The following is a 26,633-nucleotide window of genomic DNA, read 5'->3' as shown; positions in this document are numbered from 1 at the left end:
GCAGCGTGAAAATGAAGCTGCATCGGATCGATGCCTCCGCAACGCTTACCAAATTCAGCCTTTCGTCACCGTGGAAGCGTCTCTCACACCGAAGCAATTGGCAGTCGGAATTGGTATCATGATCGACGCTCGTATTTGTGCCGTTGAGTGGGGACAGATGTCGTGATGCGATACAGACGAAATGCAATGCTCGCCAGCTACTCATCCTGATGTCCAGCAATGGCAGGATGCTCTTCGCCCCTCCACAGCTCCGGCACGTCCGGACTGGGCTCCTCATCGTCCACATTGGCAAACAAGATCCCCCTATACCTCCGACTCCACGCCTTGGCCTGCTGCGCACTGAGCAGACGCTCGTACCTGTACTTGCGCTCCTCCTCGGAATCCCTTGCCGCCTGTTCTTCTGCTGCTTTCGAGTCGTGCTGCTCGGACTGCTCCCGTGGGTGTGTCTTGGACGAAGTCGACCAGATGCTGGACCAGCCGAACAACGCACCGAGCAGACGCAGCGGCATAGGCACAGGCATGGCGATCGTATTCATGAACGCAGAGAGCGCCTCCATCGTCGTTGGCTCCATGAGCGACTGCGAACCGCTGCCGCGACGAGTTGTCACGGAACCACGCTGCAGCAGCGCCGCTTCGGTGAGCCGCCAGCCGCTGGAGTCTGCCGTCTCTTCGCCGTCGACCGTCTTTGCGTTGGAGAACAGCGGGGATGTGGCAGGGTCGATGATGGGTAGCTGACCCTCGACTTCGGTCTCGCCGTCAGATGACGCTTGCCAGCGCTCGTGCTCGCTTCGACCGTCTAGCATCATTCCACTTGCAGCTGGCGAGGTCGTTGAGTCGCAGAGCGGAGCGCAGGCCAACGGCGCTTCTGCCGCCTCAAAGGCGAATCCAGGGCCAGTGGCCGCCCGAGTCTGATTACGTTGTCGTCCAACATCCTCTTGCAGGAACGCATCAAGCACCTCCGGTTCCAGATCGAACACCTTGCGCAGGATGGTGCCGATCATGCGTGAGGTCTTGGAGGGATGCTCCTGAGCCATCCTTGATGCCTGCGTTGCTGATCTCGGCGTCTCTGCGCCGTCGCCATGTCGACGACTGTGAGCGTGCTGCTGAGCATTGAGCAGACGAGACTCGTAATCGATGCTGAGCAGCGACTGCGAGGTGTTGCTACGCTTGCTCGAACGACCAGCAGCGGATCGTCGATGCCTGCGCTTAGGTCTTCGCAGAAGATCGCTATGGTCGAGATGCGAGAGACCAGCACTCTGAGCGAGGTTGCTGACGGCCAAATCGGCATCGTAAGTGGCCTCAGCAGCGTGGCGTGCCGTGGCTCGCGAATGATCGAGGTCCTGACCATCGTCGTCCTCGCGCTCCGACCCGCTGGTGAGCACGACAGGCAGATCGTGGGCGGTGCGTCGGGAGCGACCCATCTGACGACTCGAACGAGCACTGGAGTAGAGCTGAGTCGAAGCTGAAGGGCTTTCATCGACACGCTCGAGCGCGTTGCTTCGTCCAAGCAGAGACCATGCCTTGCTGCCGAGCATCTGGCTCTGCGATTGTGACGCAGCTTCTTCGCCCTCCTCATCGCTTCCGATGCTGACATGGCTGAGCTTGGATGGCCTCCTTCGGGATGCTGTGCGACGCTTGCCGCGACGCACCGAGCTGCGACTGGCATGCGAAGCTACAGCATCGCTTTCAAAGTCGAAATCGGAGCCGGAGCCAAAGCCAAGCTCTTCGTCTGCATCGAGCTGCGAGTCAGTACCACTGAAGACGGATTCGGGAAAGACGTCCTCAGAGTGGCGAGCTTCGGAATGGCGGTCATCTTCAGCACCGCTGTATTGGAGTGCTGCATCAATCGAAGCAGCGTCTGTAGAAGCAGGACTAAGTGGAGAAGCAAGAAATCGACCTGTGCCGTCGTGGAGCGGTGGCAAGGTGAGTGCGAGTGGATCGGTGTCGTCGGTGTGATCGGAGGAAGGCGTGTCGAGCGAGCGTGATGGACGGGAAGGAGAAGCTAGCTGGATCGTGGGTGATGCGGGCGTCTCGCGGGACCGCCCCGGAAAGACGATGCTCCAGTCTTGAGGGACATCTCTTTCGTGTCGATGCTGCGGCGTAGAGTATGCGGCGGATGGAGAGTCGACGGCATGGTCCTGGCGATCGCGACGCTGCTGCCGCGGCTGATGATGTACGAAGGCCATGATGGAATCAGATGCTAGACAGGACCAAGGTATCTACTGCGGGGACCGAGACCGAGGCTTAGAGATGATCCAGATGGATGCGGGAAGTGGAAGCAACAGCCGGTGCCGCTTATAGATGCGTGAAAGAAAAGAACCGCGCCCGACACTGCTTGAGGGGGATGACGATGGGCGATGAGGAGAGAGAGGAAGCTAGGTTGAGATGGAATGGGAAGAGAGATACGACTGAGCCAGAGTGTGAGCGCGAGAGAGAGAGAGAGAGAGAGAGAGAGAGAGCTGCAAGCATGCACGACCAAGCTCACCTGCAGCAGAGTGACAGCTTGAGTGACTTTTGGGATCGACAGCCAGATAGAGACACTGCTCATGTGCCCCTCTCATATCCTATTCAAAGTGGCACAATCGCAATCAAGGGTCTCTGCGCGTCAGACCCGCATTACCAAAAAAAGGGTCGGCCTGTTTGCGGCTCCTGCTGATCAGCAGCCTCGCCCTTTGTCTGGCTGAATGGCTGGCTGACAACGCGGCTCTCTTTCTTTCATCACCCAAGGTCAATCACGCATCGCCATCTTTCCATGTCGAGCTCGCCTGCCATTGCCCGTATACTCGCCCGCTCTTCTTCCTCTGCGTTCGGGTACATTGCTTCAGTCATCGTTGGTAGTCTAGATGAGAAGTAGATCAAGCTTGAGTCCCGGAGCTTACTTGTGCTCAGCCTCGACGGCATCGATTTGAAACTGTGGGGCAAGGCAGATGGCGTCGAGTCGGTCAACTTTGTCGAGCTTCGGTTGTGCGATATGCGAGATTAGCTTCCTCCAACCCAAAGGCAAAAAGCGATGAGATGCCGTCGGGACCCGCTCAGGTCAGCACGCCTCGGTCACTTCAACCGACTTCATCCCGTCTCTTGCGCCATCCGATGCCGTCTCCAGTCGCTCCTTCCGTGACGATGAAGCTCGATAGGAGCCCGGCGCTCGATCCCGTGGGACAATGAAGCAGCGTTGTGCGGTGCTCGCTCGGTCAAAGCGGTCTCGACAAAATGATAAGAGGTGGGCGGCAATGCGCTGTCCCCTTATCTTGCACCATTTCGTGCATCAATAGAGTAAGCGAGCCAGCTGGCCTTGACACCCGTCGCCTGACTCGTTCACCCGCACGCGCGCGCGCCAGGGTCCATTGAGAGCAAAAAGAAATGCTCCGTACTGGGCTCGAACCAGTGACCTTCCGTTGTTAATATGAAACTCAGATGTATCTGAGGCACCGTGTATTAGACGGATGCGATAATCCAACTACGCTAACGAAGCGATCATGTTTGATCTCGCTTAATGTTGCACATATGATCTCTGGCCATGATATGGTTTGCATTTCAAGCTGTTAGAGCGCGTTGCGTATTTCAGTGCCACTGGTGCGTCCGCCCGAATGTTCCGTCTCCGTCAGCGGCCGTGTCGGTTTAGATTGCCGATTCCCCGCAGACGACAAAATTCGAGCTGAGACGCTGTCTCCCTCAGCGAGTCGCCGTTTGGTAGACCCTTTGCCACTGCTACGCTCACCGGCTTGCCGCCAAGCATGGGGCCAAGCGGAAGAAACTCTCGTGCAGCTACGTCGTCCGTCCGCGCTTGTCCGGTGCGTTTCATTGTTCGACGTTGTATGCACAGATCTGCCCTGTTCATGCCAACGCTTCACGACATGGATCGTGTTTGTCGTTCAGATGCTTGCTGAGACATTCTGATGACTGCGCAAGCTAGCATGAGAATGTCAAGATGCAGAATGAGTTGAGGGAGGCGGGAAGGACGAAGGACAGGCAGCAACATGGAAGCCGTGCGCCGTATTTGCGCTGTGATGTATGAGAAAGCATCGAAATGGGATTGGCTGCTGCTGCTCTTCTCGGTCTCTGAATTTTTGGTCGGGTTACCCCAGATCGGTGCGTGTCATCCATCATCCCCGCACCTCTCCTCGATTTCCGGGCCACACTATCAGCTCGCCCAAGTATATACACGACTGCCCTGCTCTCTCCCGCCTCCTTTCACACCACATCCTTTGACCCCCTACACCATCGCCAACATGCTCAAGTTCGACGAAGTTCAGAAGCACAACAACAAGGACTCGTGCTGGGTCATCGTGCACGGCAACGCCTACGACGTCACCGAGTTCCTCCCCGACCACCCGGGTGGAGCGGGCATCATCCTCAAGTATGCCGGCAAGGACGCCACCGAGGAGTACGACCCTATCCACCCTCCTGGCACTCTCGAGGAGAACCTGCCCAAAGAAAAGTGCCTCGGTCCCGTCGACCCCTCGACGATCAAGGAGGAGGTCAAGACCGAGAAGAAGCCCGCGGCCAAGCTCGACGAGGATGCCATCCCCCCTCTCTCGCAGTGCCTCAACCTGTACGATTTCGAGGTGATCGCCAAGAAGGTGCTCAAGCCGACTGCGTGGGCGTACTACTCGTCGGGTGCCGATGACGAGGTCACCATGCGAGAGAACACTTCGGCGTTCGGTCGAATCTGGTTCCGCCCGCGCATCTTGCGCGATGTCAGCAAGGTCGACTACTCGACCTCTCTCCTGGGTCAAAAATCCACCCTTCCCGTCTACATCACCGCCACCGCGCTCGGCAAGCTCGGTCACCCGGAGGGCGAGAAGAACCTCACCGTCGCCGCTGGCAAAGAGGGCATCATCCAAATGATCCCCACCCTCGCTTCTTGCAGCTTCGACGAGATCGTCGGTGCCCGAGTCGACGAGAACCAAGTCCAGTTCATGCAGCTCTACGTCAACTCGAACCGCAAGATCACCGAGCGCATCATCCAGAAGGCCGAAGCGGCCGGCGTGAAGGGGTTGTTCGTCACCGTCGACGCGCCCCAGCTGGGCAGGAGGGAGAAGGACATGCGTATGAAGTTCGACGATGTTGGATCCAACGAGCAGAATCAGAACAAGGACACGGTGGATCGATCCCAAGGTGCTGCTCGCGCCATTTCCTCCTTCATCGACCCAAGCCTCAGTTGGGACGACCTTACCTGGTTGCGTTCGGTCACCCGCATGCCCATTGTATTGAAGGGTGTGCAGACGTGGGAGGACGCCGTGCGCGCCGCGGAGATGGGTCTGGCCGGTGTGGTGCTTTCCAACCACGGCGGTCGTCAGCTCGACTTTGCCCGTTCCGGAATCGAAGTCCTCGGCGAGGTGGTCGAGGCGTTGAAGGCGCGCAACCTCTTCCCCAACCCCATGTTCCAGATCTTTGTCGACGGCGGTATTCGTCGTGCCAGCGACGTCCTCAAGGCCGTCGCTATGGGAGCTACCGCCGTCGGCATCGGTCGACCCTTCCTCTACGCCTACTCGGCGTACGGCTCCGATGGTGTCGTCCACGCTCTGCAGCTGTTGAAGGCCGAGATGGAGATGAACATGCGTCTGCTCGGAGCACCGACGCTCAAGGATGTCGTTCCCGAGATGGTCGATGCAAGGGCGCTCGGTACTCACGTCAACTTTACCCCCATCAGCCACGGTCACCAGATCTACGAGAAACTCAGCACCGCCGTCGGCATGCCTAACGAGCCTGCTAACAAGCTCTGATCCTCGCTTCGTTTGTCATGTACTTTTTTCGGTTTGGAATGTAGATTGCCTCTATGCCCTTCTGTCAAGTGTGTGTGTGAGTGAGACTTCATGCCAGACTCTGCCCCTCGAGCGTGACAATTCGGACCGTCCGATCGAACCCGCAGCTGGCCACGCTGCCTTCATCCAACACCACCACGTCCTTGACGATGGTATTCCCGCCTCTGCTCCAGCTGGCAGCGGCCGTTCTCTCTCCGTCCTCCCCATCCTGCGCCACGCCATGAGCTAGCACCGTCGCCCTCGTCCGTCCCTTCAGATCCACCAGTCGCAGCACGCCGTCCTCGGCGTTCAACCAACACGCCCGCCCCGATGGCAGCCACGAGTGTCGAGGTACGGCGTAGGAGCTCGTTGGCACCCCGGTCCAGATCGTCGCTGCGCGGTGGGCCGATAGCGGAGCAAGGAGCAGAAGCCGCGAGAGTGAGCCGGGCGCTGTGGCGTTCGAGGTCGAGGCGAGCGCCGGAGAGGTATGGTCGCCCGTCTGGACGCAGATATACAGCGAGGAGGGATGGAGGGAGAGCGAGAGGAGGGAGTACGAGACGTGCAGATCGGACGGGTTGGGGTTCGTGTTGAAGCTGTGCAGAGACCAGTCCGCGACCGGCGAAGTTGCGGACGGTGGCTTGGCGGAATCATGAAGAGAGTTGGCAGAGAGAGAGTCGGTGATGGAAGAGACCGAGGCGTCGGCGGAGAGAGGTAGGGCGATGTAGTGGATGAAACAGTCGTTGCGGACCGTGAAGCAGAGCCAGGTGCGCTGCTCGCGGGCTTCGTGGATGACCAGCTCGCCTGCGCCCGCGGTGGTTTCTGTGCCGCTCGCGAGTTCGGAGGCGACCTCTGCTGCATTGGGCGAGACAGCAGCTCGAACGAACAGGATCGCTTCCGGATTGGTCTGCGTCTCCATCTCGAACACCTTTTCGTATCTTGGACCTTTGAGATCTTTCACCTCGTCTTCCTCGTCATCTTCCTCCTCTTCAGCCGAGGGTGCAGTTGACGCGACAAACAACGTCTGCTGCGTCCTGCGATACACAACGAGCTTTTTGTCGTATCCGATGCTCGCCATGTATTCTCCCGTCGGACTCACCACCACCTTGACCACGAACTTGCTGTGCTCGCTCAGCACCTGGATCGGCTGCCTCGTCAGCAGGTCCCACACCACCACCTTTGCGTCCATCCCGGAACTGATCAGACACCTAGGATCCATCGAGTCCTGGGCGACACTCAGTACCGCCGCCTGATGCCCATCTTTCGCCTCGAGGATCTCCTCCACCTCACCCGTGCGTGCGTTGGAAAAGACGATCCGTTTGTCCGCAGCTGTGGTCACGAGACAGTCCTCGATCGTGTTGACGTATCGTGCTCGACCCGTGTCGAAGCTTCGACGAGGGAGTTTGAGGTTGGCAATGGAGAGGATGTTGGATGCATGGAGCGTCGAGTGGGTCTTTTCGAGCTTGAAGGGGAGCGTGGTCGGGCCAGGGAGGGTGAGGGTGAGTGGGTCGGCGATGGCACGTGTAGCGTGGGTGGCAGCGAGCTGCTCGGCTTTACGTCTGCGTTCGTCTGCACGTACGCCGGAACGATAGCTCTCGACCAGCTGGCGCAGATCCAGTGACTGGCCAGCGTCAGCGGGAAGAGGCGGGAGTCTGAGTCCGGAGGAGGAGGCGTCCGTGCGCAGTTGTGAGGCGGAGGAGCTGTAGCCTTGCGAGAGGAGGAACTGCTCGACGATGAGATGAGACGCCACAGTCAGGTCGTACAAGTCAGACGACGACATGTTGGCAGAGACGGGCTGGAATGGTCCAAGAGGGGGATGTTGCGACGGTGGTTGAACGGAAGAAAGAGCGAGGCGACAGATTGCCGATGATCACGCACGGGATGGTATGGCGACTTCAGGGTCCAGAAATTTTAGGCGCCCAGGCGTGCATCACCTTTTGGCTTCTGCCGACCTCATCTCAAGACTCACATCACATCACATCACTCATTGGTACCGCAGCGATTGCAAGTCCAAGAAGAGGAAACATTCATAGATATATGTTGAAGTCCATGTGGATGTGCTTTACAGCTTGTGAAGGTGGGGCCGCAAGATGCAGGCCTGTGTCATGCTAGCCACCATGCTCTGATTCCTGTCCCACAGGAAGGCCTCCGAATAGGTCCTGCAGTCGTTGCCCTGGATGGTCTGCATCTCTCTGAGGTGGAAGTCGTTCATGTCGGGCACAGAGAAGAAGCGCAGAGCGCAGTCGAGCGACGAGACGGCACTAGCGTCGGTCAACGTCATCCGCGAGAACGTCAATGGGATGAACGAAAGTGCACCGTCCATCATGAAAGCCACGAAGGATGCGTTCGCCGACGCAGTCGAGACCGACAGCGGCGCGCCTACATCTTTGAAGTCGGTTGGCTGCACGGCCGACTCTGCTGGTGAGTGAGGCGGTGCCGACAGGTCCTGGAGCGACTTGACCCAGTCGACAGAGAAGCGGTCGGTGAGCTTGGCCGAGTGCTGCTCTGACTCTGCGAGCGGGTCGAGTCCGATCGCATTCTGTGCGTGCAGCCCTTGCGGCGGGAACACGCTGACCGAGACCTTCTTGCTAAGCGCAAACACGACGTTCTCCAAGTAATCCGCCGCTTGTCGATTCACCTTACGCTCCTGCACCTTGCGCAAGACGATGTCCGTCATCGACGGCAGCTGCTCCGGTGGCGCATACTGCATTCTCGGTTTCCTGCCGTAGCGTGTGAAGGGTGCACCTGCTTTGGCGTTGTCAATCTTGTTGGGGGCGGTAAAGTCGATGGTGGCAGTGAAGGTGCTCCTCTCTGAGCCGTCGTTGAAGAGTTGAGTGCAAGTCACTCGACGGGTCGCAAACGAGCGCGTGTTGCGAATTGTGGTGACGGTGAGCTTGACTTTGCGATCGGCGAGCGTGGGACCGAGGTAGACACCGAGCAGCGAGTGGATCTCAAAGTTGTGCAGCTCCCTGCGTGCTTCGATCGACTTGAACGCCGCCTGCACCGATAGAGCTTGCACACAGCCGCCGTAGGCAATGTCGGCAGGGTTGCCCATCTTCTCGGGATTGGAGCACGAGACGTAGACATCTGGCTGCGATGTCGAGCGCAGACGCACGAGTTCGACAAAGTTAGCCGCCATCCTGAATCGACTCAAGCGCGATAAATAAGGTTTGAGTTTGTCTTGTATGGGCGCGGTGATCAGGTAAGGCGGCAGCTGAGATGCGACGGTGATCGTATGTCGGATGAGATGGAGGTGATGCGGATGGGTAATGTGAGCGGAGCTGGAGGAGGCAAGGGACCGACTGCATGAGCAGCTGAGATTTAAAAGGAAACCTCCGTGGGCTATGCTGTCGAGAATTTGGTCGGGAAGACAACTCGCTTGATAGCCGGTAGTGATCACCACGGATGACCTCTGTGAATCCCTGCTGACCCTGTGGAAATTTCTTGCGGAAAAACAGATCAGGAACGGCCTCGCCTAGCATGAGGTGACTGCATGACAGCTGTAAAGAGCTCGGGCAATAGAGAGTCGTACAGATAGGAAGTCACCCGCTCTCCATTATACAGTAGAAGTCGTGCCAAGACTTGTCGAAACGCAGACGCAACGGCCCGGCAACCTGGACCACTGCAAGCTGCAAGCTGCGCCTCACGAGAGACGGATAGCCTGTTCTTCAAGGTCCGCAAGGAGTGGTATTTCATGCTGGTAACGCTGTCTCAAAGATATTGCCGAAGGTCCTTTCAGAGGCTTCCGTTGGAAGCCCCGGTGAGCCAGGAGCTTATTGGCAACGAAGGACTCGCTCTCTTGGCGACTTGCCATGTCGTCTGTGAGCTTGAGTTGAAGTCGGTCAAGCACTGCATGTAAGCAGCTTCGGTGATATCAATACAGAGGAGGGACTGAGCGGGACGGGCCTAGAACCCTCTCGGGTTTGATGGCTCTTGACAACACGCGGATTGCCCTATGCAAACGACGCAGACCGGTAAGCGAACAGCACAAGGTAATGTCGGTCATCCTGTTTATCCGCCAGCTGCAGCTGCAGTGACAAATATCCCTTTCTTGCTGTGCAACTTGCTTCGACATCTTTGATTGGACGAGTCTCGCTCCAACGGTACCGACAGAGCACGTCGTCAGGAAAGAGCTTATTTGAGCTTCAAGCTGTGATGTACAGCAATGTTGATGCGCAGCGGTGACAAACCGTGAAAGCTCCTGAAAGATGCATGGCAAGAGCACTCATCCCAACCTGATCCCAAGGCGAGTCCACGTGCTGAAATGATCAACGAGATTTTCGGAATATGGAAGTCAATTTTTGGTTGTCGCTCGCCCGCCGGTTGTTGTCGTTCAACATTGGTCAAGCCTGTCTGATCACCGACCGCAACACACCCTGTTGGCCAACGGTCCACCTAGATACCCCATGCCCCAGCAGTACGAGCCTATCTACTCATTTCAGACTACAAGAGCCGCCGCTGGACGCCAACAGGTCATCGTTCGTCTGATCGCTCTACTCGCCTTCGTTGCAGTCTCGTCGGTCATCTTCTTATCTCTGACCGACCTTGTACATTGGAGTCAGAGCCAACCTCGGACACCAACACTACTGTCAAGCCTAGAGTCGCTCAAGCCGTCTTCGGCGCAAGCACCTTCTGCCATCATGGCTTCCTCGTCTTCGCTCTCGACTTCGAATGGGACTGCCGATGTCAAGTCGTTGACGCTGGACGAGTATCTGGTGCAGGCCAAGCAGAATGCGTCTGCCCATCTCAAAGCCGGATCAAGCTCACAGGGCAGGCTCACGTTAATCATGGGCAACGAGGCGGGTGATCTCGACTCCGCTGCCTGTGCGATTGGGCTGAGCTATCTCCTGTCGCGGTATGGACCTCCCTCGGGCTACAAGCTCCCCCCATCAACGTACGTACCGTTGATACAGAGCATGCACACGGACGATGTGCTTCGACCGGAGAACACGGCTGCCTTCCGCGCGGCGGGCATCAACCCTGAGCACATCTTCTACCTCGATGACGTACAACAGACGCTGGGGTTGCAGCTCGACTCCGATGCTTTCGCGCCATCGGCGAATGTCGCGATCGGTCTGGTGGATCACCCTTCCCTAACAGGACCGTGGGGCGGAGCAAGGGCAGCGAACCGTCAGGTGGACATCGTCATTGACCACCACGAGGATGTTGGCGACCACGCGAATGCGGCGCTGAGGATCGTCAAGTCGCCTTCGAAGGATCCAGTGGGGAGCTGCAGCAGTATGGTCGCCGAATTGTTTGCAGAGCATTTCGGGAAGTCGGTTCCAGCCGACGCGGGGATGCGCGAGGTGGCAGATCTCTTAATCAGCGCCATCATCATCGATACGGACAACCTTCGAGGCGCCCCACGAGGCAAAGCGACTCAAGCTGATTACGATGCGATCAAAACGCTCTTCCCGGCCTCGTCCTTTGGCAACCCAGCCACGTCGGATCAGATTCGACAGACTGCTCTCTCCTTCTCCCCTCTCAACAACACACAAGACTCCAAAGGACCATCGATAGACCCGATCCAACCGATCAGCCCGTCAGAAGACACCGACTCGTCGACGCAGAGTGCCAAGATTGTCCTCGCACCCTACTGGCAGGTGCTCTCGCAGTCCAAGCAGGCGGTCTCGCATCTGAGCGGGCGTGATCTGCTGCGTCGTGACTACAAAGAACTCGATTTCACCCATCCCGAAGGCTCGGATGCCGCTCACGCCGAGATTGCGCTCAAGCTGGGCTTCGCCAGTGTGCCCATCAGCCTCGTCGAGTGGCTGCACAAGGACCGTCCCACGCCGCGACTCACCGACGCGGCGCACCCGAAGCAGGAAGTCAAAGAGGCGTGGGCGGCGTGGTGGAAGGTGTTGGACGAGTTTATGGCGGAGCGCAAGATCGACATAGCCGTCATGACAGGCTCGTTCCGAGTGCCGGAGGGCGAGGTGAATGCTGGCAAGCACAAACGAGAGCTGGTGCTGGCGTTCGCACCGCGCACTATGCAAGCGAGCAAGGCTTCGGCGCTGTGGGAAGAGCTGAGACGCGGACTGGAGGCGGATGCACACGTCGCAGCGGACCAAGTGGATCGAAGACTGATGCTCGAAGAGCCGTGGAAGGGACAGAGACTGCCAGAGAGCGCAGGTGGCAAGAAGGAGCGCGTCAAGGGCATTGACAGTGAAGGCAAGAGGGAAGACAACTCGACCGCGGAAAAGCCGAGATGGGCCAAGGTGTATCAGCAGGCCAACGCAAGGGCCAACCGAAAGATTGTGTTGCCCGCCGTCACTACCATCCTCAAAGCGGCGGTGAGGAAGTTGTAAGGGCACTGATAGGCGGCACGGAGCCGTGGTAGTTCTTGGCATAGATAGATTACCAATGCTCAAGGTGATACTGACCCCTCCGGTTGAGGCTGTGCAGGACGTGCTGTCGTGACTGTGACTGTTCGGTAGCATGCCAAAGTGAGGTAGAGATCCTGACAAGTCACAAGGACATGGGACGAACGGCGATCCCGCCGGCTGTCGGCTTGACCGGGTTCCGCGGAACAGTAAGAGGCATCCATCCGACCAGCCCCGAAGGTGGCCGGTCTGTGCGATGAGCGCATGGCGTTGACAGCTGCCGAACCCCAGGTCTTGGCTGTCCGTTCCTATTCAGCATGTCTTGGCATGGACAGCTCTGCCGGGACCTGCAGCTGGGCAGAAGGGTCCCACGCTTCCGGCGTCAGCCGGGGGTACCACCATGGAGGAGAGCATAAACAGGGCTGTGTAGGGAATGAAGCGGAGCCGGTCAGGCGAGACAAATCTACGGGCGTAGATTGTTCTCTGCATGGAAATCACGCTCACTAGTGTCCCTCGTCCGAAATCACTCGTGAAGGCCAAGCGTGCCCTGACGTAGTGAGTTGCAGGTCCTTGTTCATGCTCGAGCAACTTCGGCAATCTCATAGTTGGGCCATCCTTGCGTCTGTCGCCCACATCTCGCCATACTGACATGATATACAGTATGTCAGATTCAGGTCAGGATGGCAGTGTCACAAGGATAAATCTCGGGCGAAGCCGACTAAAGGTGCTCGAAGCTCAGCTGACTAGCGCTGCTCCAATTCGGATGCACCGAAGCCATGGCACATGGACCAAACAGTGCCAAGGCGGTCCCGTCGGAAAGCCAAGCGTCTCCACACACACGCTGATAAGGCTGCGAGCGAGAGTCGATTGTACGGCACATAGCCAAAGGCGAGCTCTGTTCGGCTATTTGTCCATCGTGCCGAAAGCGAGAGAGTCAGGTCATTCTCTGCAAGGGTCCAATCTAGAATCCGGCACGAGACCACACAAAGCAAGCCTGCCGAAAAGCTGTTCGCGTAAAAAGAGTGAATGCGGATGCACATACTCCGCTTGGCGCTCTCTTGCACTTTTGGACTGCGCTGCGCAGCTCCACTTGGCTCAGCTTTCCGGCAGCCCCTTTCCCCACCCTCGTCCCCACCGGACCCACCTCTCTTGCAAAGGCATATATACCGTCAGATTGTCACCAGATCGAGCTTTACATCCACAACCATCCGATCGCAGAGTCACGCCTTCTGCCTCCAATTTTTGACCCTTCAGTCACCTCTTGCTTCATCAAGATGTCCGAACTCGGCAACGATACCCTTCCGGGCAGCTCGCATAACGGCGATGCCATCAAGAAGCCCACCATGGTCAGCTCGTCTGCTGCTCGACCTACTACTGGCGGCCTCGTGACCGTTCAACCCCTCAAGCGCTCTGAAATGCAGCCTTCCTACAAGCAGAACCTCGGCCTCGAAACGGTCGAGCACGGCTTCTACGGCTCCCTGATCAACGGCATCGGCGCCGTCGCTGGTTGCTTTGGACAGCTTCCCTTCTGCTTCTGCTGTCCCAACCCCTACAAGGAGATCGAACAAGGCAGCGTCGGCTTAATCTCGCGCTTTGGCCAGTTCTATAGGTCGGAGGACCCTGGTCTAGTGCAGATCAATCCTTGCAGCGAAACTCTACGCCGTGTCGACGTCAAAATCAACACGACGCCCATACCCCATCAAACGGCCATTACTCGTGACAGCGTATCTATAAGCGCGGAGTCCGTCATTTTTTGGCACATCTCCAACCCCTACCGAGCCTCCTTCGGTATCGCCGACGTCCGATCCGCCCTGATCGAGAGGGCCCAGACTACCCTCCGAAACGTCATCGGTGGCCGAGTCCTCCAGTCGCTGGTGACGGACCGAGAGCAGGTGGCCCTCGAGGTGCAGGAGATTGTTGGTGATATCGCCGAGAAGTGGGGTGTCCAGGTCGAAAGCATCCTCATCAAGGACATCGTCTTCTCCAAGGAGCTGCAAGAGTCGCTCAGCTCGGCTGCTAAGCAGAAGCGAATCGGCGAGAGTAAGGTGATTGCTGCTCAGGCCGAGGTCGATGCTGCTCGACTCATGCGCCAGGCTGCCGATATCCTGGCGTCCAAGAGTGCCATGCAGATCCGTGCGCTCGAGAGCCTGCAGGCCATGGCCAAGACCGCAAACAGCAAGGTCATCTTCGTGCCGATGAACCTCAACGATCTCTCGGGTGACGACAACCTTCCCCCTGGAGGCACTGGCCCCGGTGCCAACGTGCCACCCGCCGCAGTGAACGCTGCTAGCGGATCGAGGTCGGGCAACATGCTCAGCACGGCTGCCCTCAGCCAGCTTGCTGAGATGTAAGCGGGGTCGATATGCGCGTTAGAGTGTCGAGCTACATGTCGAGGTCGGTTGTGCTGGTGCTATGTCGAATGGAGGCCGAGGCGGGCTTGACCGAGACGACCAGCTGGACGAGAGATGAAAGGGAGATGGATGCTGGTAAGAGGAGAAAGAAGAAGATGGTGGACGGAAGAGAGAAAGATGTCTCGAAGCGTCCTTCTCCTTAAACGGTCGATGCCACACGCAGGTCGCGGCGCTCAGGCCTCCTCGCTCCCCTTTCTTCGTCGAATCGCAGCGCAGCACTGCCAGCAACTCTAGCACGACCCGACCATCCGACGCCAACGCTCAGACCTCCAAGTCGATGCAGACCGTCATCGAGCCTTCCCATACCCAGAGTTCGAGATCAATGATACCTTTGTTCAGCTTATTGTCACCAAGACTGCATGTGCCTGACGCTTTTGAGTACGGTCCAAGCGCGCTTATTGTGATGCGACAAGTCGATGAATCAGGAACGGGCCGACTGCATTCGCGTGTGTGCAAAGAGCGCTGGGCTGCTAGACAGGGGTGACATCGTGCTTGACTGTGGACCGTGGAAACAGTAAGTTAGATGGCAGCAGGGAGGCTTGGTTGTGCGGCGATGTTCATTGAGACTACAGAGGAGCACTTTGAAACGCGATTAATATACCGCTAAACAGGCTGATCTGACATCTGCGGCCATAGAACCTTGAAAGCACCGCATCCCGTCCGATCTGCGAAGTTAAGCAAGGTATCGCCTAGTCAGTACTGCGGTGGGGGACCACGCGGGAATCCTAGGTGCTGCAGTTCTTTTGCTTCTTTTTTCGACCTTCTTTTTTTGCGCTCACTTTGGACAGCTCAGAACAACCTCGCAGCGAAGGTTCGCTGGATGGAACCTGTCCTCATAAATGGGCAAGCTGTGACCACTGCTGCCCAGCATTGATCGAGCCCGAGCCACTTCCGATGTGATGGCCGATGTCAGCAGAAAGCGAGGGGTCCACCATTGCAGCTCGGCGAATAGACGGGCGTCCAATCGAGTCCTTTCAGCGGCATCAGATGCAACCGGTTCGCTCGGTTGAAGAAGCAAAAATCTGATTCGTCGGGGTCCAGATTCTGTGATTAGATCTCAAGAACTGCCCGCAACCAAGTCGGTGCTTTCCCGGCCCCTCTTTGCCTGCTTCTGTCAACACTTGGCCAACTAAGCGGACCAGATTGGGCAAGCAGCTCGCTACGATTGAAAGGCAGCCTCAGACTGCTTTCACAAAGACAGTCGTGGAATGATCACGAAGATTGCAAGCGTGAGGTCGAGCACATTGAATGCTGGGTGGGTCTTGACAGGTCACCGACCGAGATCCAATCACAGGGCAGAACGGACAGCAGCAAGCGTCTAAGAAGAAATGAAGCGGACAGGCTGGAAGAAAAGGTGACTCGTTGAAAGGGGAAATCAAGGCGGACGCCGCAGGGAGAAGCATTTTGTAATGAACACCTTTGTTCATTTTCTACTTGTCAATCCGAGTGGCACAGGGATTTGTATTGCGAGAAGAACTGAAGCTTTAATTTTTTTTTTCCTCCTCGCCTTGCGTGACCCACAGCAGCAGCTCAAGTCAAGCGGGGACGAATGACAGGGCGAAGGGAAGAGTCACCAAAAGAGAGGTTGCAGCTGGCAGTCTCATTTTACACGAGAAGGAAAAGGATCTAGACTGTCGGTATGTGTGTGTCTCTGCCGCTGTGGCTTTGCGTCGCCCTGTCACGCCCGCTCCGCTCGAGAAGGAGCAGGAGGAAGAGGAAGAGGAAGAGCAGTTCTTCTCGCCAGTCAATTGGCCGCCCACCCACGCAGCCAAGCAACTTCCTGCAAGTCAAAGCGAGCCCGACTTGTCCCCGTCTGCCACCCAACTCGCTCTTCTTTCCTCTCTCCATCATCACATCCACAAAAGTCGTCACTCTACCCCCCGTCGACATCCCATCAACATGAACGCCAACGTCGCAAGAACCGCCCTCAGGGCCGCCACCCGCTCCGCTCCCCGTCGTGGTGCTGCCGGTGCCGCTCGATCGCTTTCGATCGCTGCCACCGCCCGCCCTTCGCTCACCAAGATGGTCTCGGCCGCCGCCAAGCCTTCGCTCGCTCGTGGTCTCAAGACCATCGAGTTCACCGAGGGCATCCCCGAGAAGGTCTACGAGCGTGAGGACTGGCCTCTCGAGAAGCTCCAGGACTACTTCAAGAACGAAACCTTTGCCATTCTTGGTTACGGTTCGCAGGGTCACGGTCAGGGTCTCAACCTGCGTGACAACGGCATGAACGTCATTGTCGGTGTCCGAAAGGATGGTGCTTCGTGGCAGGAGGCCCTCGATGACGGCTGGCAGCCGGGCAAGAACCTCTTCTCCATCGAGGAGGCCGCCGAGAAGGCCACCATTGCCATGCTTCTCCTCTCCGACGCTGCTTGCGCCAAGGTCTACGACGGCATCAAGGACAAGATGCCCAACACCCACACCCTCTACTTCTCGCACGGTTTCCAGATCACCTACCAGAAGGAGACCGGCTTCCAGGCTCCCAAGGACAAGGACATCATCCTCTGCGCCCCCAAGGGTTCTGGCCGTACCGTCCGCTCGCTCTTCCTCGAGTCCCGAGGTATCAACGGCTCCATCGCCGTTTTCCAGGATGTCAGCGGCAACGCTTTCGAGAAGGTCTCGGCTATGGGTGTCGCCGTCGGCTGTGGTTACCTCTACGAGACCACCTTCGAGCGCGAGGTGTACTCGGACCTTTACGGTGAGCGTGCCTGCCTCATGGGCGGTATCCAGGGTCTCTTCAAGGCCCAGTACGACGTTCTGCGTGCCAACGGCCACTCGCCCTCGGAGGCTTTCAACGAGACCTGCGAGGAGGCCCTCCAGTCGCTCTACCCCCTCGTTGGCGCTAACGGCATGGACTACATGTACAAGGCCTGCTCCACCACCGCCCGCCGTGGCGCCCTCGACTGGGCCCCCGAGTTCGAGAAGGCCTGCAAGCCCGTGCTCGAGAAGCTCTACGAGTCTGTCCGCAACGGCAGCGAGACCAGGAGGGCGCTCGAGTTCGGCAACCGCAAGACCTACCGCCAGGACTTCGACAAGGAGACCGACGCCATCGCCGCCCAGGAAATGTGGAAGGTCGGCCACAAGGTCCGTGCTCTCCGCCCGGAGAACGCCGCCAAGGGTCTCTAAATGCAAGGCTGCTAGCATTCTCATCGTGCATGACGATGCCAGTCATTCGGCTCGAAGGGTTGACTAGATCCGTCGACTCTACGCGCAACTCAAAAGTGCGGCCGTCTCGCTCATTGGCGTGACAGCCCATGTACATTTACCCTTCTCTTGATACAACCCTGTTTCTGCTTCGCTTTGCGTCTTCGTCCGTGTGCTCGATTGCATTCTTGTGGGGGTCGTACTCGCTTCCTGCTCAGCCTCATTGTGCAATTTATGCGGCCTGTGAACCGTTCTGGGCTCGAAATCTCGTCTCTATTGGACTATCAAGGGTATCCTATGCTACAATGCGCTCTCTCTTCCAACACCCTCCGCGCTAGGACGACGGCTTCTCGCACCAATGCAGATACGAGATGCTCAAATCGCTCGTCAGTCTAAAGTCTGCCAGCACGCTGTTGATGAACCCTTGTCCGGTCATGAGCCTGTACAGCGCCACTGGAGGAAATCTAATCCCTGGTCTCATCCCGACCAGATCCTTGTCCGGTCCCGGTCGTAGGCCGCTCCGTCGCATCACGGCGTGGACCTCTAACGGAGTGACGTACATCCTATGATCGTGAGCGTCGCCCTGCATCGCTCTGAGCAAATCCTGCAGAATCCATATCGTAAGATAGTACGAGGTGGGGGTGCGATTGATCGTGTCGAACGAGAAGAAGCCGTTGGGAGCGAGGCAGTGGGCGATGGAATGGAATGCCGAGGGGAGGTCGAAGAGGTGTTCGAGGACGTCACTGCAGATGATGCCGTCGATCGAGGCGGCGTCAAAGGGGAGGGCGTAGATGTCGCCCACGATATACTCGATTGACATCGACTTGGATGCTGCACGTTGACGAGCGGTTTCGATGGAGCGCACGGACACGTCGATGCCGATCAGCTTGTATGTCCGACCGTCCACCACAAGTCCCGACTTGGTCTGTGAGATAGTCGAGCTGTCGGAGGCGGAGGCGACAAGCGCAGAGTGGATCGCCTCAATCGCAAGACCCCCTCCACACCCCAGGTCGAGGATCGTAATCGTCCCTCTCGAATGAGTTGACACATGACGATGCAGCTTGTCCATGAAGTATCCGACACGGGCAGGGTTGAGAAGCTCCAGCCCTGACCGGCCCCAGTCGAACGACTGGTTGTCGTAGATCTCATTGTCCAGCGATGATGAGGACGGGTCGAGTTGCGCGAGGCGATCCGGGAAGGGTGGAGGCACTGAAGGCGCCAGGTAGATCGAGGAGAGCGCAACAAAGATCCGACCAATGATCGCGCCTGGCGAGACGGGCATCTTGGCTCCCTCTGTGCGACGGACGCTTGCAAGTCGAGAGCTGTGACGAGGGATGATGCTCAGCGGTGTCGATGCGAAGGTGGAGTCGAACCCCAAAAAGTGGGGTAGCGGAGGGCCGCGTACAAAAGTCGGAATTCCAAGACAGCGACGTCGTGGTGCAGCTGCTTCTGCAAGCGATCAGCCCCGCGAGCGCCACGAGCTCGTGACTAAACGCCAATCAACGCACAAACCAACCTCGCTTCCCGCAATCACCACCTCCCTTTTCTCCAACATTACTCCTCCAACAATCAACTTCACCTTCGATACCATGTCAGAAGTACCCAAAGCAACGCTCTACACGTTCGACGGCTCGGTCTGGGCCTCTGCTCCGCGTCTGGCGCTGGTCGAAAAGGGCTATGCCTCTTCGGACATCGACATCAAGACCGTCGACCTCGTCAAAGCCGAGAACTTCGACCCTTCTTACCTGCGCATCAACTCCAAGGGCACCGTTCCCACGCTCGTCGTCCCCCTGCTCGAGACGACCTCCGCCGAAGTGGCAACAAAGTTCCGCGCGATCACGGACACCAAGGCGATTCTCGAGTTTCTGGACAAGAGTCGGCGAGCTTCGGCCGTGTCTGGGGACGAGGCGGCTGCTCCCGCGCCCATCCTCGCACCGGCCACGATCGAAGGCAAGGCGGTGAGCGACGAAATCATTCGATTGGTCCACGACGCATCGGTCGATCCGAACTTCCTCCTGCTCGGCGCGAGGAGCGAGGCGGAGCTCAACGCCGCCAAGGGAGGCTTGCCAGGAACGTTCGTCACCAACCGCAACAACGCCTTACTCGCACACGCGCGGGAGCTCGAAAGCGGCTCGGCCAGCAAGGCCTTCGATGGCTCGGCAAATCCCAAGTCCTCGGCGATTCACGAGAACCTCAAGAAGTGGTACGCCAACAAGATCGAATCCCAAGCCCTCCTCACCAGCGCCTACGTCAACGGCGACGCGGCCGCCATCGCACAGCTCACCCAGGCCACCACCGCAGGATGGAAGGCCGTCGGCGAAACGCTCGCCAAGCTCGAAACCGTGGTGCAGGGCCCCTTCGCGTTGGGAGACCAGATCAGTCTGGCCGACCTCCATGTCATCCCGTGGCTCGCGAGGCTCGGTGCGGTGGCGACCGGGTTGACGGGCGACAAGGATCCTTTGGCGAGCTTGAACGCCGTGCTCGGCGCAAGCGGTGGCAAGGTCGGCGAGAAGGTCAGGGGTCTGTGGACCAACTTCTCCGAAAGGCCGAGCTTCAAGACTGTTTACGGCGACGGGCTGCACTGATGCGATCGCTTCGCCGCTCCTCAGACACACCAAGTTTGGATACATATCAATCATGCTAGAAACGCAACAGGCCCATGCAACATCATCAACGACCTTTAAGTTTGGCAGCGTAAGATGCGAGACATGCCATGCTGATGAGGAACGCGGTGAACGCAATGCAATGCAGATGAAAGATGAAAAGAGTGATTGGTGCTCACGACGTGAGATCGGGCTGCCAGCCGGGTCTGTCGGCATCCGTATGCTGTCGATCCAAGAAGCGCTTGCATGCCGCCTCAACATCCACGACCTCCTTGGGCGCCGCACTGGACAGCACGATGTTGCTATCCGCCTGCACGGCAATATCGTCCTCGACCCTGATCCCGATTCCCTGGAAATGCTTCGGGAATGCATCGTCATACGGCACATACACCCCTGGCTCGATGGTCACCACCACGCCCTCCTCCAGCTTGGTCGTCCGCTCCACCGACGCACAGTCGTGCAGATCAATCCCGAGCCAGTGTCCGATGTAGTGTGGATAGAGGATGCGTTCGAGCGACCCGCCGGTGAGTTGAAAGCCGATCTGCTTGAGTTCCTGACGCAAAAAGTCCACCGATCGACGATGCAGGTCGGCCAACGTGTAGCACTGCGATTCGGTCGCAAGTGCGGTGCACGACTTGAGCACGTTGAGCACTGCACTGTACAGATCGCGCTGCGGTTCCGAAAACATGCCGTCGGCGTTGGAGGGAAAGGCACGCGTGATGTCGGATGCGTAGCCGTCCAGCTCACCGCCAGCGTCGATGCAGACCAGCTGATTCGGCCCAACGAGACGGTCGTTGTTGACGTAGTGGATCGTCAGCGCGTTGGCCCCTGAGGCGACGACGGGTACATATGCGGGACGTTGCGACCCTCGGAGGCCGCAATGGTATTCGAAGACGGCCTGCAGTTGCGCTTCGGATACGCCGGGGCGGACAAAGCCCATCGTCTCCGCCATTGCTTCGCCGCTCGCTCGCCCAGCGCGCTTCATGACCCGGATTTCGTTGAGCGACTTTTTGAACCGGAGCCGTTCCACCTCGCGTGTGAGCGAGTGACACTTGCGCGTGTCGCCGAGCAGCTTGATCACGGCGTCAAAGTCGGACTTTTTGGAGAACAGGTCCAAGGGGCCGGTGCTGGGTGGGCTGAGGTAGTTGAGGACGTTGCCCGTCTTTGTGGTCGCTGTGGCGCCGCGTCGAGGCGTCGATGGTTGGGTTGGTGGTTCGACGTAAATATGTGTGTACTTGGGCAGGATCTGCTTGAGGTGATTCAAGAGTATCGCAGGGTCAAGCTCCTGGCTCTCGTCTGCACCAAAAATGTCGACAGCACCATCGAGACCCGTGCGAGGTCCGTTCCATGTCTCGTTGTGTTCGTCTCGCTTCTGGACGAACATGGTCATCTTGTAGCCACGTGGGCTGGAGGGATCCTTCTCGAGGATCACGGCGGAGTCGGGCTCTTGAAAGCCCGTCAGATACCAGAAGTTGGTCTCTTGACGAAACTTGTAAAAGATATTGCCGCTCATGCTCTTGACCCTCCCCGACATGGCGACAACCACGCTGTTGTCCGGTAATCGGTCCATGAGCTTTTTGCGTCGTTCTTCGTATTCGGATTTGGGAATGCCCGGCGTAAGCTGCTCGGTCGCCACGAGGCCGATACCTTCGTCGAAGATCGAAGCATCCGGAAGTCGATCGCCAGGCCGAAGTATCGCATCCTCGGAGCCAAGCACACCGCGCCGCGGAAACAAGTGTGGATGCGAATGTGGAAGCGGTTGTCCGTAGGTCCTTTTGCGATCGCCGTGCAGGCCTGTGCTTGAGCTCGTCGAAGCTGCTGATGATGAGGAAGAGTGGAGCGGGAAAGCGTCCTCATCGTCGATGAGTCTCGCTGCGGAGGAAGCCGCCCGACGAGCACGAATGATGCTTCTGCTACTGCTGGATGCCAGGTTCGCGCCGCTGCTGCGTTGAACCTGACTCAACAGCATCCGCGAGCTCCGATTCCAGCTGGCAGCCATCTTGAGTAGCGGCCTGCTTGGGAGGGCTCGATCAAGAATGATATGCGAATACAGACCGAGATGTGTTGAAGATGACGTGCAGGCGAGAGTAAAAGGCCAATATCGGAAGAGCTGCATGACGCCGAAGCCGCTCCTTTTCCGACATCGTCAGGGTCTGCCCCTGCATTATGTAATGCTTATTACTGAGTTCAGCTTGACACCTGTCATTCGTGCGTATCAGGAACCCACAGCATGAACTGCGCTCACGCCACCTGCTACCCAGAAGCACGAGCTGCTTCGATTGGCGCCACACGATGTTGACAGACACTTGACTTGGAGATCGACGTCTCAGCCCACTTCCCACGGTTTTTATCTGTCTGCGTCGTTACGACACGGCGACGCAGGCACGTTTAGCCATGTGCGCTTCCACACTATGCAGGATGCCGTAAAGTGTGGAAATCGTGGCTGTGATTGCGGGGACCTGAGAGCACACCACATCGGTCATCTAGCCAGCAGGAAAAGGTGCCGTGACGACCTCGTGTGATTCTGAAATCGAGACTCTGGCTGGGTAAGATGACCATATAGCGCTGCAAAGGCGTCTTTGCAAGGTTACGCGACCCCTTGGACGCCCGCTGGCCCCGCAGCTATCATCGTTCGAATGCGCTCAACGGTCCTCCTCATGTGATCTGCGCGAGCTGGGACTGTTCCGGAAGCAGAATGGCGTTGCAGGCCATTGTGGACGTTGGTAGCTCACGAGGCTGCGACGAAAGACACTTTGTGAACCGTGCTTCGGCTGCGAGCAGACAGTGTGCCGACAATGACAAGGCATCTAGCTCCGCGCCGACAAAGGCGACCCTGAAGAAGCGGACGCGCAATTGCGGGGAAGTCAGTGTTTCGGCCCCGTGCGTTACGCAGCCGCTATGCCGATTTGACCCTTATCGTGCCTGAGAAGCTGGCCCTGCTGGCCCTAGCCAGCATGGTCCGCCGTTAAATTGTTATCAGTTGGACCCCGCCTTCTCCGCCTCATGCTCCGCCTCGGCATCCCTGACTCGTAGCTGAGCGATCAGCTCACCACCTTATCTCTGACTCCGCACTGATTGCATACCTCAGATGATCCAGCTTCGTGTTTGATGTGCGGGGCAGCAAACAACTCCGCCGCACAGGCCATGCGGGGTGAGCCGTTTGTTTCACACTTGGGGCAGGATGTGAACGTCAGGCCAACCCGAAAGACAGTTGCGTATGTGCTCAGACCAGTGAAGTCAAACGAGCAAACGCTCGCTGATCGTCACAAGATGACCTGGGTGGGCTGCGTGCAACCCGTCTCGCACAGACCCAGACGACAGGATAAAGCGCTGCTGACATCTGCCATCCTTATCTGGACACGCACCTGCCGAGCTCGGCATCTTGGCTCCATGGCTCTTGTTGTACCGGACGTCCCGAGCGGGTGGGCGCAGCCAGTGTATCGCGGAAGAAGTTGCCGTGAGGGTGTGCTTGGCAAAGGATGACTGTGGGCTCGGCGCCAAGCACGTCGTGACAAGTCCAGAGAAGGCGTTTCGGGCCGTTTGCTGGCCTTCATGGGTCTCTCGAAAGGTACACGCCTCAACGGCAGACCTGATTAGGCTTCCGGCTGCGGTGCAGAGTGCTACCACCTCGGGCTGGTCTTTCCGTGCTCTTGCAGAATCGTGCTGGCCAAGCCGAAATAGCAACCTGATGAGTGCTCGTCCCCCAGGGTCAAACTCGGCGACTTGGAACGCAAGCTACTCCTGGACGTTCAGATGCCGTTGCATTCCATGACACGCCCACTGAGGACCTCGAGGTCCGGGCGAGGCGAAAGTGCTCGGCTAACTCAACTGTGCCGCTCGCACGAATTCGTCCCTTTTCGGAAAGATGGTGCATGGGAAAGTTTCTTCTCCAGGTTTGGACGGACGGTCCACGCCGCCCAGCCGAGGGGCTAAGAGGTCCCGCTTAGACTCGCTCTTGGGTGGGTTTCGCGAAAGTAAGCGCTCTTCTGACCAGAGCTCAGGCAAAGGCAGTCAAGAGCTATCGACGCAGCGTGCCGGCTACGTTCAGCCGAACAACAATCTGTTCATTGTGCCAGGATGCAAGTCCCTGAGCCCCGTGTCGCCCTGGCGGTGCAGCTCGGCACACGGCGATTGATCGACGTTGCTTGCAACTGAGGTCATCTTGCGACGCTGCATCTTGGACCACAGGTCTGAGCGACGATTCCGTTATGTCGAGCGTCCCTGAAGTGGGACTGGGCCGAGCAAACGGGTCTGAGCTGCCCCGCTGCCATTGGACGCCTCGCTCCGAGTTGAGACAAGCAGGGCACGATGGGTCGGCGATGAGAAATATGACTATGGTGTTACATCGCGCTTCACGTGAAGCTGAGGTGTTGGTTGCCACTCGAAAGGTGTTGGTGTTCGAGGATTTCTCTGTAGAACAGGCTGGCTGGCCAAGTGAACTGAGTCGTGTTGGGCGTCGAGATTTCCTTATAATATTGTGACTCGGGTGACATGAAGCGAGCTGAGCTTGGAAAATCCTCGGCTCTCAGGCAAACGGCGAATGAGGCTCGGCTAGCACATCAAGCTAGGAGAAGCTTTAAGTCATGGCCATTACATCATACATGGCACACTAGCCTCGCTGTCAGGAGAGCTTGGAGCCTCAGCGAAATGCGTGGCTCGCTTCTGGGTTGGCAGAGGAAAACGAGATGACCCTGGGGCTCAGACCTGTAGCGACTGCAGCTTTCCGAGCGACTGAAGCGCCCTCCTCGTGTCGGATCTGAGACCTAGTCTTTCGCTACGCCGTTTGATAGTAATAGAGACGGCACAGCCTTTGCCCGTGGGTTGTGTGGTGCGTGTTTGGGTGTTGATCTACAAAGAAAGTGGAGCGCCCATTATTGGCTGGCCATCACCTTATCGTCAAGCGATATCCACGGCCGCCGAGTGCCGTCGGGACCCATTGTTGCGATGGACTGCGAATCAAGCCAATCAAGAGAACAGGAATGCGGTTATGCAGGCAAGACGTGAACCAACCAGGCTTGCAGGATATGGGGCTCCATTGTCTCGGCACTCTGCACATTGAAGGAGAGCCCTGCAAGGCGAGTCTAAATTTCGACGAAACCTTCGCGTGGCTGAGGCTACTTGAAGGAATTGATAGCATGCTCCTGAGCATGAAGCAGAGTCGGAACATGCCACAAGCTCCTTCTCGTCTCATTCTGCAGACTCATCCGAGAGGTCGTTGTGCTTGGCGGATCAGGCTTCCGACCCCGAAGGATCTGCCAAGAAAGCGCTGCACGGTGCTCCCAGCTGCAATTGGAATTCCGCCGCGTTGCCGTCGCAGGGTTTGGTTCGCTTAGGTCACAGATGTTCGCCCGGCAGACTTGCAGAACAGACATTCCTCAAAGGCAGGCATCTCAGACAATTAATTGCGCGAAAGACTCCGACGAACTGGTTTGCACATCTTGCTTTTTCCCCTCCCCCCACCTCTTGACCCATCCTCGAGAGCCAAGTTCTGAGACTGGGCTTGCAGAGCACATGGCAGTCTTCACTGACTCTTTGTGGTGTTCCGCGGCGCGCTACCTGAGACAAGCAAACCCTGGCTGAATCGACAACGACGACTGTGGCGGACAACGAACAAGGAGGATCTCGGAACCAATCCGACTTCACTCTGACCAACGGCACTCTTGCTGCGACCCTCTTTCCTATGCCAACTGCCGACTGTCAGGCTGTCTCGATATTGTCTCATTTTGCTCGACACTAGCCTACAGTAGATGTCTGCCGGCGTTGATAGGCCACTGCACTGTTCTACGATGCCGTAATGCCAGCCGTGGCTGCCAAAGATGATCTGATCGACTGCAGCCCGTGGGTTTCCGGCGCGTACCTGAGCAAGCCTTGCAAGCCATGCGCAGGCTTGATTGGTTGCCGCACTTTGAGATTGCAAACGCGGGACGGCGAGGAAAGAATGAAATTGAAATTTTGTTGGCAAACAAAAGGCTGGCAAACAATCTCAGCTCACCCGTCTTTTTGCCTCGACATTCTGTGTCTATTCGAGCTCGGCCGCGGCCGCGTCCTAGGGTGATAACGCATCTCTGCCCATTTCAAGCTCCAGGTGAGGATCACTTGATGACAGAGCCGCAAGGTCTGATGTGACAGGTCTCTTCAAGAAGCTTTTGCGGTGAATTGCAATGCACGAGTTTCGGGCAAGGAGGCCAGACGGTCGATAAGCGCAGCGCCACGCCCGTGGCAGGCGGATGAGGGTTGCACTCTGCAGCCTGCAGGCGGCACGACTGACGAAATGTGATGTGCATCTTGCAGGCACATGGCCACGAGAAGCCTATTTCTTTCCTCTTCTTTTTGCCCCGCACTCTTCTGCGAGCAAAGGAACACTCACTGGCCTGGTGCCCTTTCTGGGTTGACGTTTTATTCTTTGCGCCACAG

General features: G+C 57.8%; 10 protein-coding genes and 1 non-coding gene across 11 annotated transcripts; 5 read left to right on the top strand and 6 right to left on the bottom strand.

Moving 5' to 3' along the window:
- Positions 1–197: 197 nt before the first annotated feature.
- PSEUBRA_001691 (uncharacterized protein) lies at positions 198–2,186 on the bottom strand (the record flags this gene model as incomplete). Its single annotated transcript, XM_016434912.2, has 1 exon — positions 198–2,186. The coding sequence occupies one exon, from the start codon at positions 2,184–2,186 to the stop codon at positions 198–200; it is 1,989 nt and encodes a 662-aa protein (XP_016293606.2).
- Positions 2,187–3,361: 1,175 nt separating this feature from the next.
- On the bottom strand, positions 3,362–3,472 carry PSEUBRA_006446. Its single transcript has 2 exons — positions 3,434–3,472; positions 3,362–3,397 (listed from the first exon to the last, which is right to left on the bottom strand). It is a non-coding gene; the product is annotated as a tRNA-Ile (tRNA).
- A 757-nt stretch (positions 3,473–4,229) lies between these two features.
- Positions 4,230–5,726, top strand: PSEUBRA_001690 (FMN-dependent dehydrogenase; the record flags this gene model as incomplete). The annotated part of the gene is made up of 1 exon (XM_016434919.1): positions 4,230–5,726. The coding sequence occupies one exon, from the start codon at positions 4,230–4,232 to the stop codon at positions 5,724–5,726; it is 1,497 nt and encodes a 498-aa protein (XP_016293605.1).
- Positions 5,727–5,814: 88 nt separating this feature from the next.
- PSEUBRA_001689 (WD40 repeat) lies at positions 5,815–7,521 on the bottom strand (the record flags this gene model as incomplete). Its single annotated transcript, XM_016434909.1, has 1 exon — positions 5,815–7,521. One exon carries the CDS (start codon positions 7,519–7,521, stop codon positions 5,815–5,817), a length of 1,707 nt encoding a protein of 568 aa, XP_016293604.1.
- A 282-nt stretch (positions 7,522–7,803) lies between these two features.
- Positions 7,804–8,880, bottom strand: PSEUBRA_001688 (Acyl-CoA thioesterase; the record flags this gene model as incomplete). Its single annotated transcript, XM_016434913.1, has 1 exon — positions 7,804–8,880. One exon carries the CDS (start codon positions 8,878–8,880, stop codon positions 7,804–7,806), a length of 1,077 nt encoding a protein of 358 aa, XP_016293603.1.
- Positions 8,881–10,381: 1,501 nt separating this feature from the next.
- Positions 10,382–12,049, top strand: PSEUBRA_001687 (DHHA2; the record flags this gene model as incomplete). Its single annotated transcript, XM_016434927.1, has 1 exon — positions 10,382–12,049. The coding sequence occupies one exon, from the start codon at positions 10,382–10,384 to the stop codon at positions 12,047–12,049; it is 1,668 nt and encodes a 555-aa protein (XP_016293602.1).
- A 1,289-nt stretch (positions 12,050–13,338) lies between these two features.
- Positions 13,339–14,415, top strand: PSEUBRA_001686 (Band 7 protein; the record flags this gene model as incomplete). Its single annotated transcript, XM_016434930.1, has 1 exon — positions 13,339–14,415. The coding sequence occupies one exon, from the start codon at positions 13,339–13,341 to the stop codon at positions 14,413–14,415; it is 1,077 nt and encodes a 358-aa protein (XP_016293601.1).
- A 1,959-nt stretch (positions 14,416–16,374) lies between these two features.
- On the top strand, positions 16,375–17,598 carry PSEUBRA_001685 (Acetohydroxy acid isomeroreductase, catalytic; the record flags this gene model as incomplete). Its single annotated transcript, XM_016434929.1, has 1 exon — positions 16,375–17,598. The coding sequence occupies one exon, from the start codon at positions 16,375–16,377 to the stop codon at positions 17,596–17,598; it is 1,224 nt and encodes a 407-aa protein (XP_016293600.1).
- A 352-nt stretch (positions 17,599–17,950) lies between these two features.
- Positions 17,951–18,898, bottom strand: PSEUBRA_001684 (Methyltransferase domain protein; the record flags this gene model as incomplete). Its single annotated transcript, XM_016434900.1, has 1 exon — positions 17,951–18,898. One exon carries the CDS (start codon positions 18,896–18,898, stop codon positions 17,951–17,953), a length of 948 nt encoding a protein of 315 aa, XP_016293599.1.
- A 307-nt stretch (positions 18,899–19,205) lies between these two features.
- On the top strand, positions 19,206–20,201 carry PSEUBRA_001683 (Glutathione S-transferase, N-terminal; the record flags this gene model as incomplete). The annotated part of the gene is made up of 1 exon (XM_016434921.1): positions 19,206–20,201. The coding sequence occupies one exon, from the start codon at positions 19,206–19,208 to the stop codon at positions 20,199–20,201; it is 996 nt and encodes a 331-aa protein (XP_016293598.1).
- A 193-nt stretch (positions 20,202–20,394) lies between these two features.
- On the bottom strand, positions 20,395–22,218 carry PSEUBRA_001682 (Aminopeptidase P N-terminal domain protein; the record flags this gene model as incomplete). Its single annotated transcript, XM_016434908.2, has 1 exon — positions 20,395–22,218. One exon carries the CDS (start codon positions 22,216–22,218, stop codon positions 20,395–20,397), a length of 1,824 nt encoding a protein of 607 aa, XP_016293597.2.
- Positions 22,219–26,633: the final 4,415 nt, after the last annotated feature.

This window comes from Kalmanozyma brasiliensis, assembly GCF_000497045.1.
Source record: "Kalmanozyma brasiliensis GHG001 unplaced genomic scaffold PSEUBRA_SCAF15, whole genome shotgun sequence".
Classification (NCBI taxonomy): Eukaryota; Fungi; Basidiomycota; class Ustilaginomycetes; order Ustilaginales; genus Kalmanozyma; species Kalmanozyma brasiliensis.
This window is presented reverse-complemented; position numbering and strand designations above follow the sequence as displayed.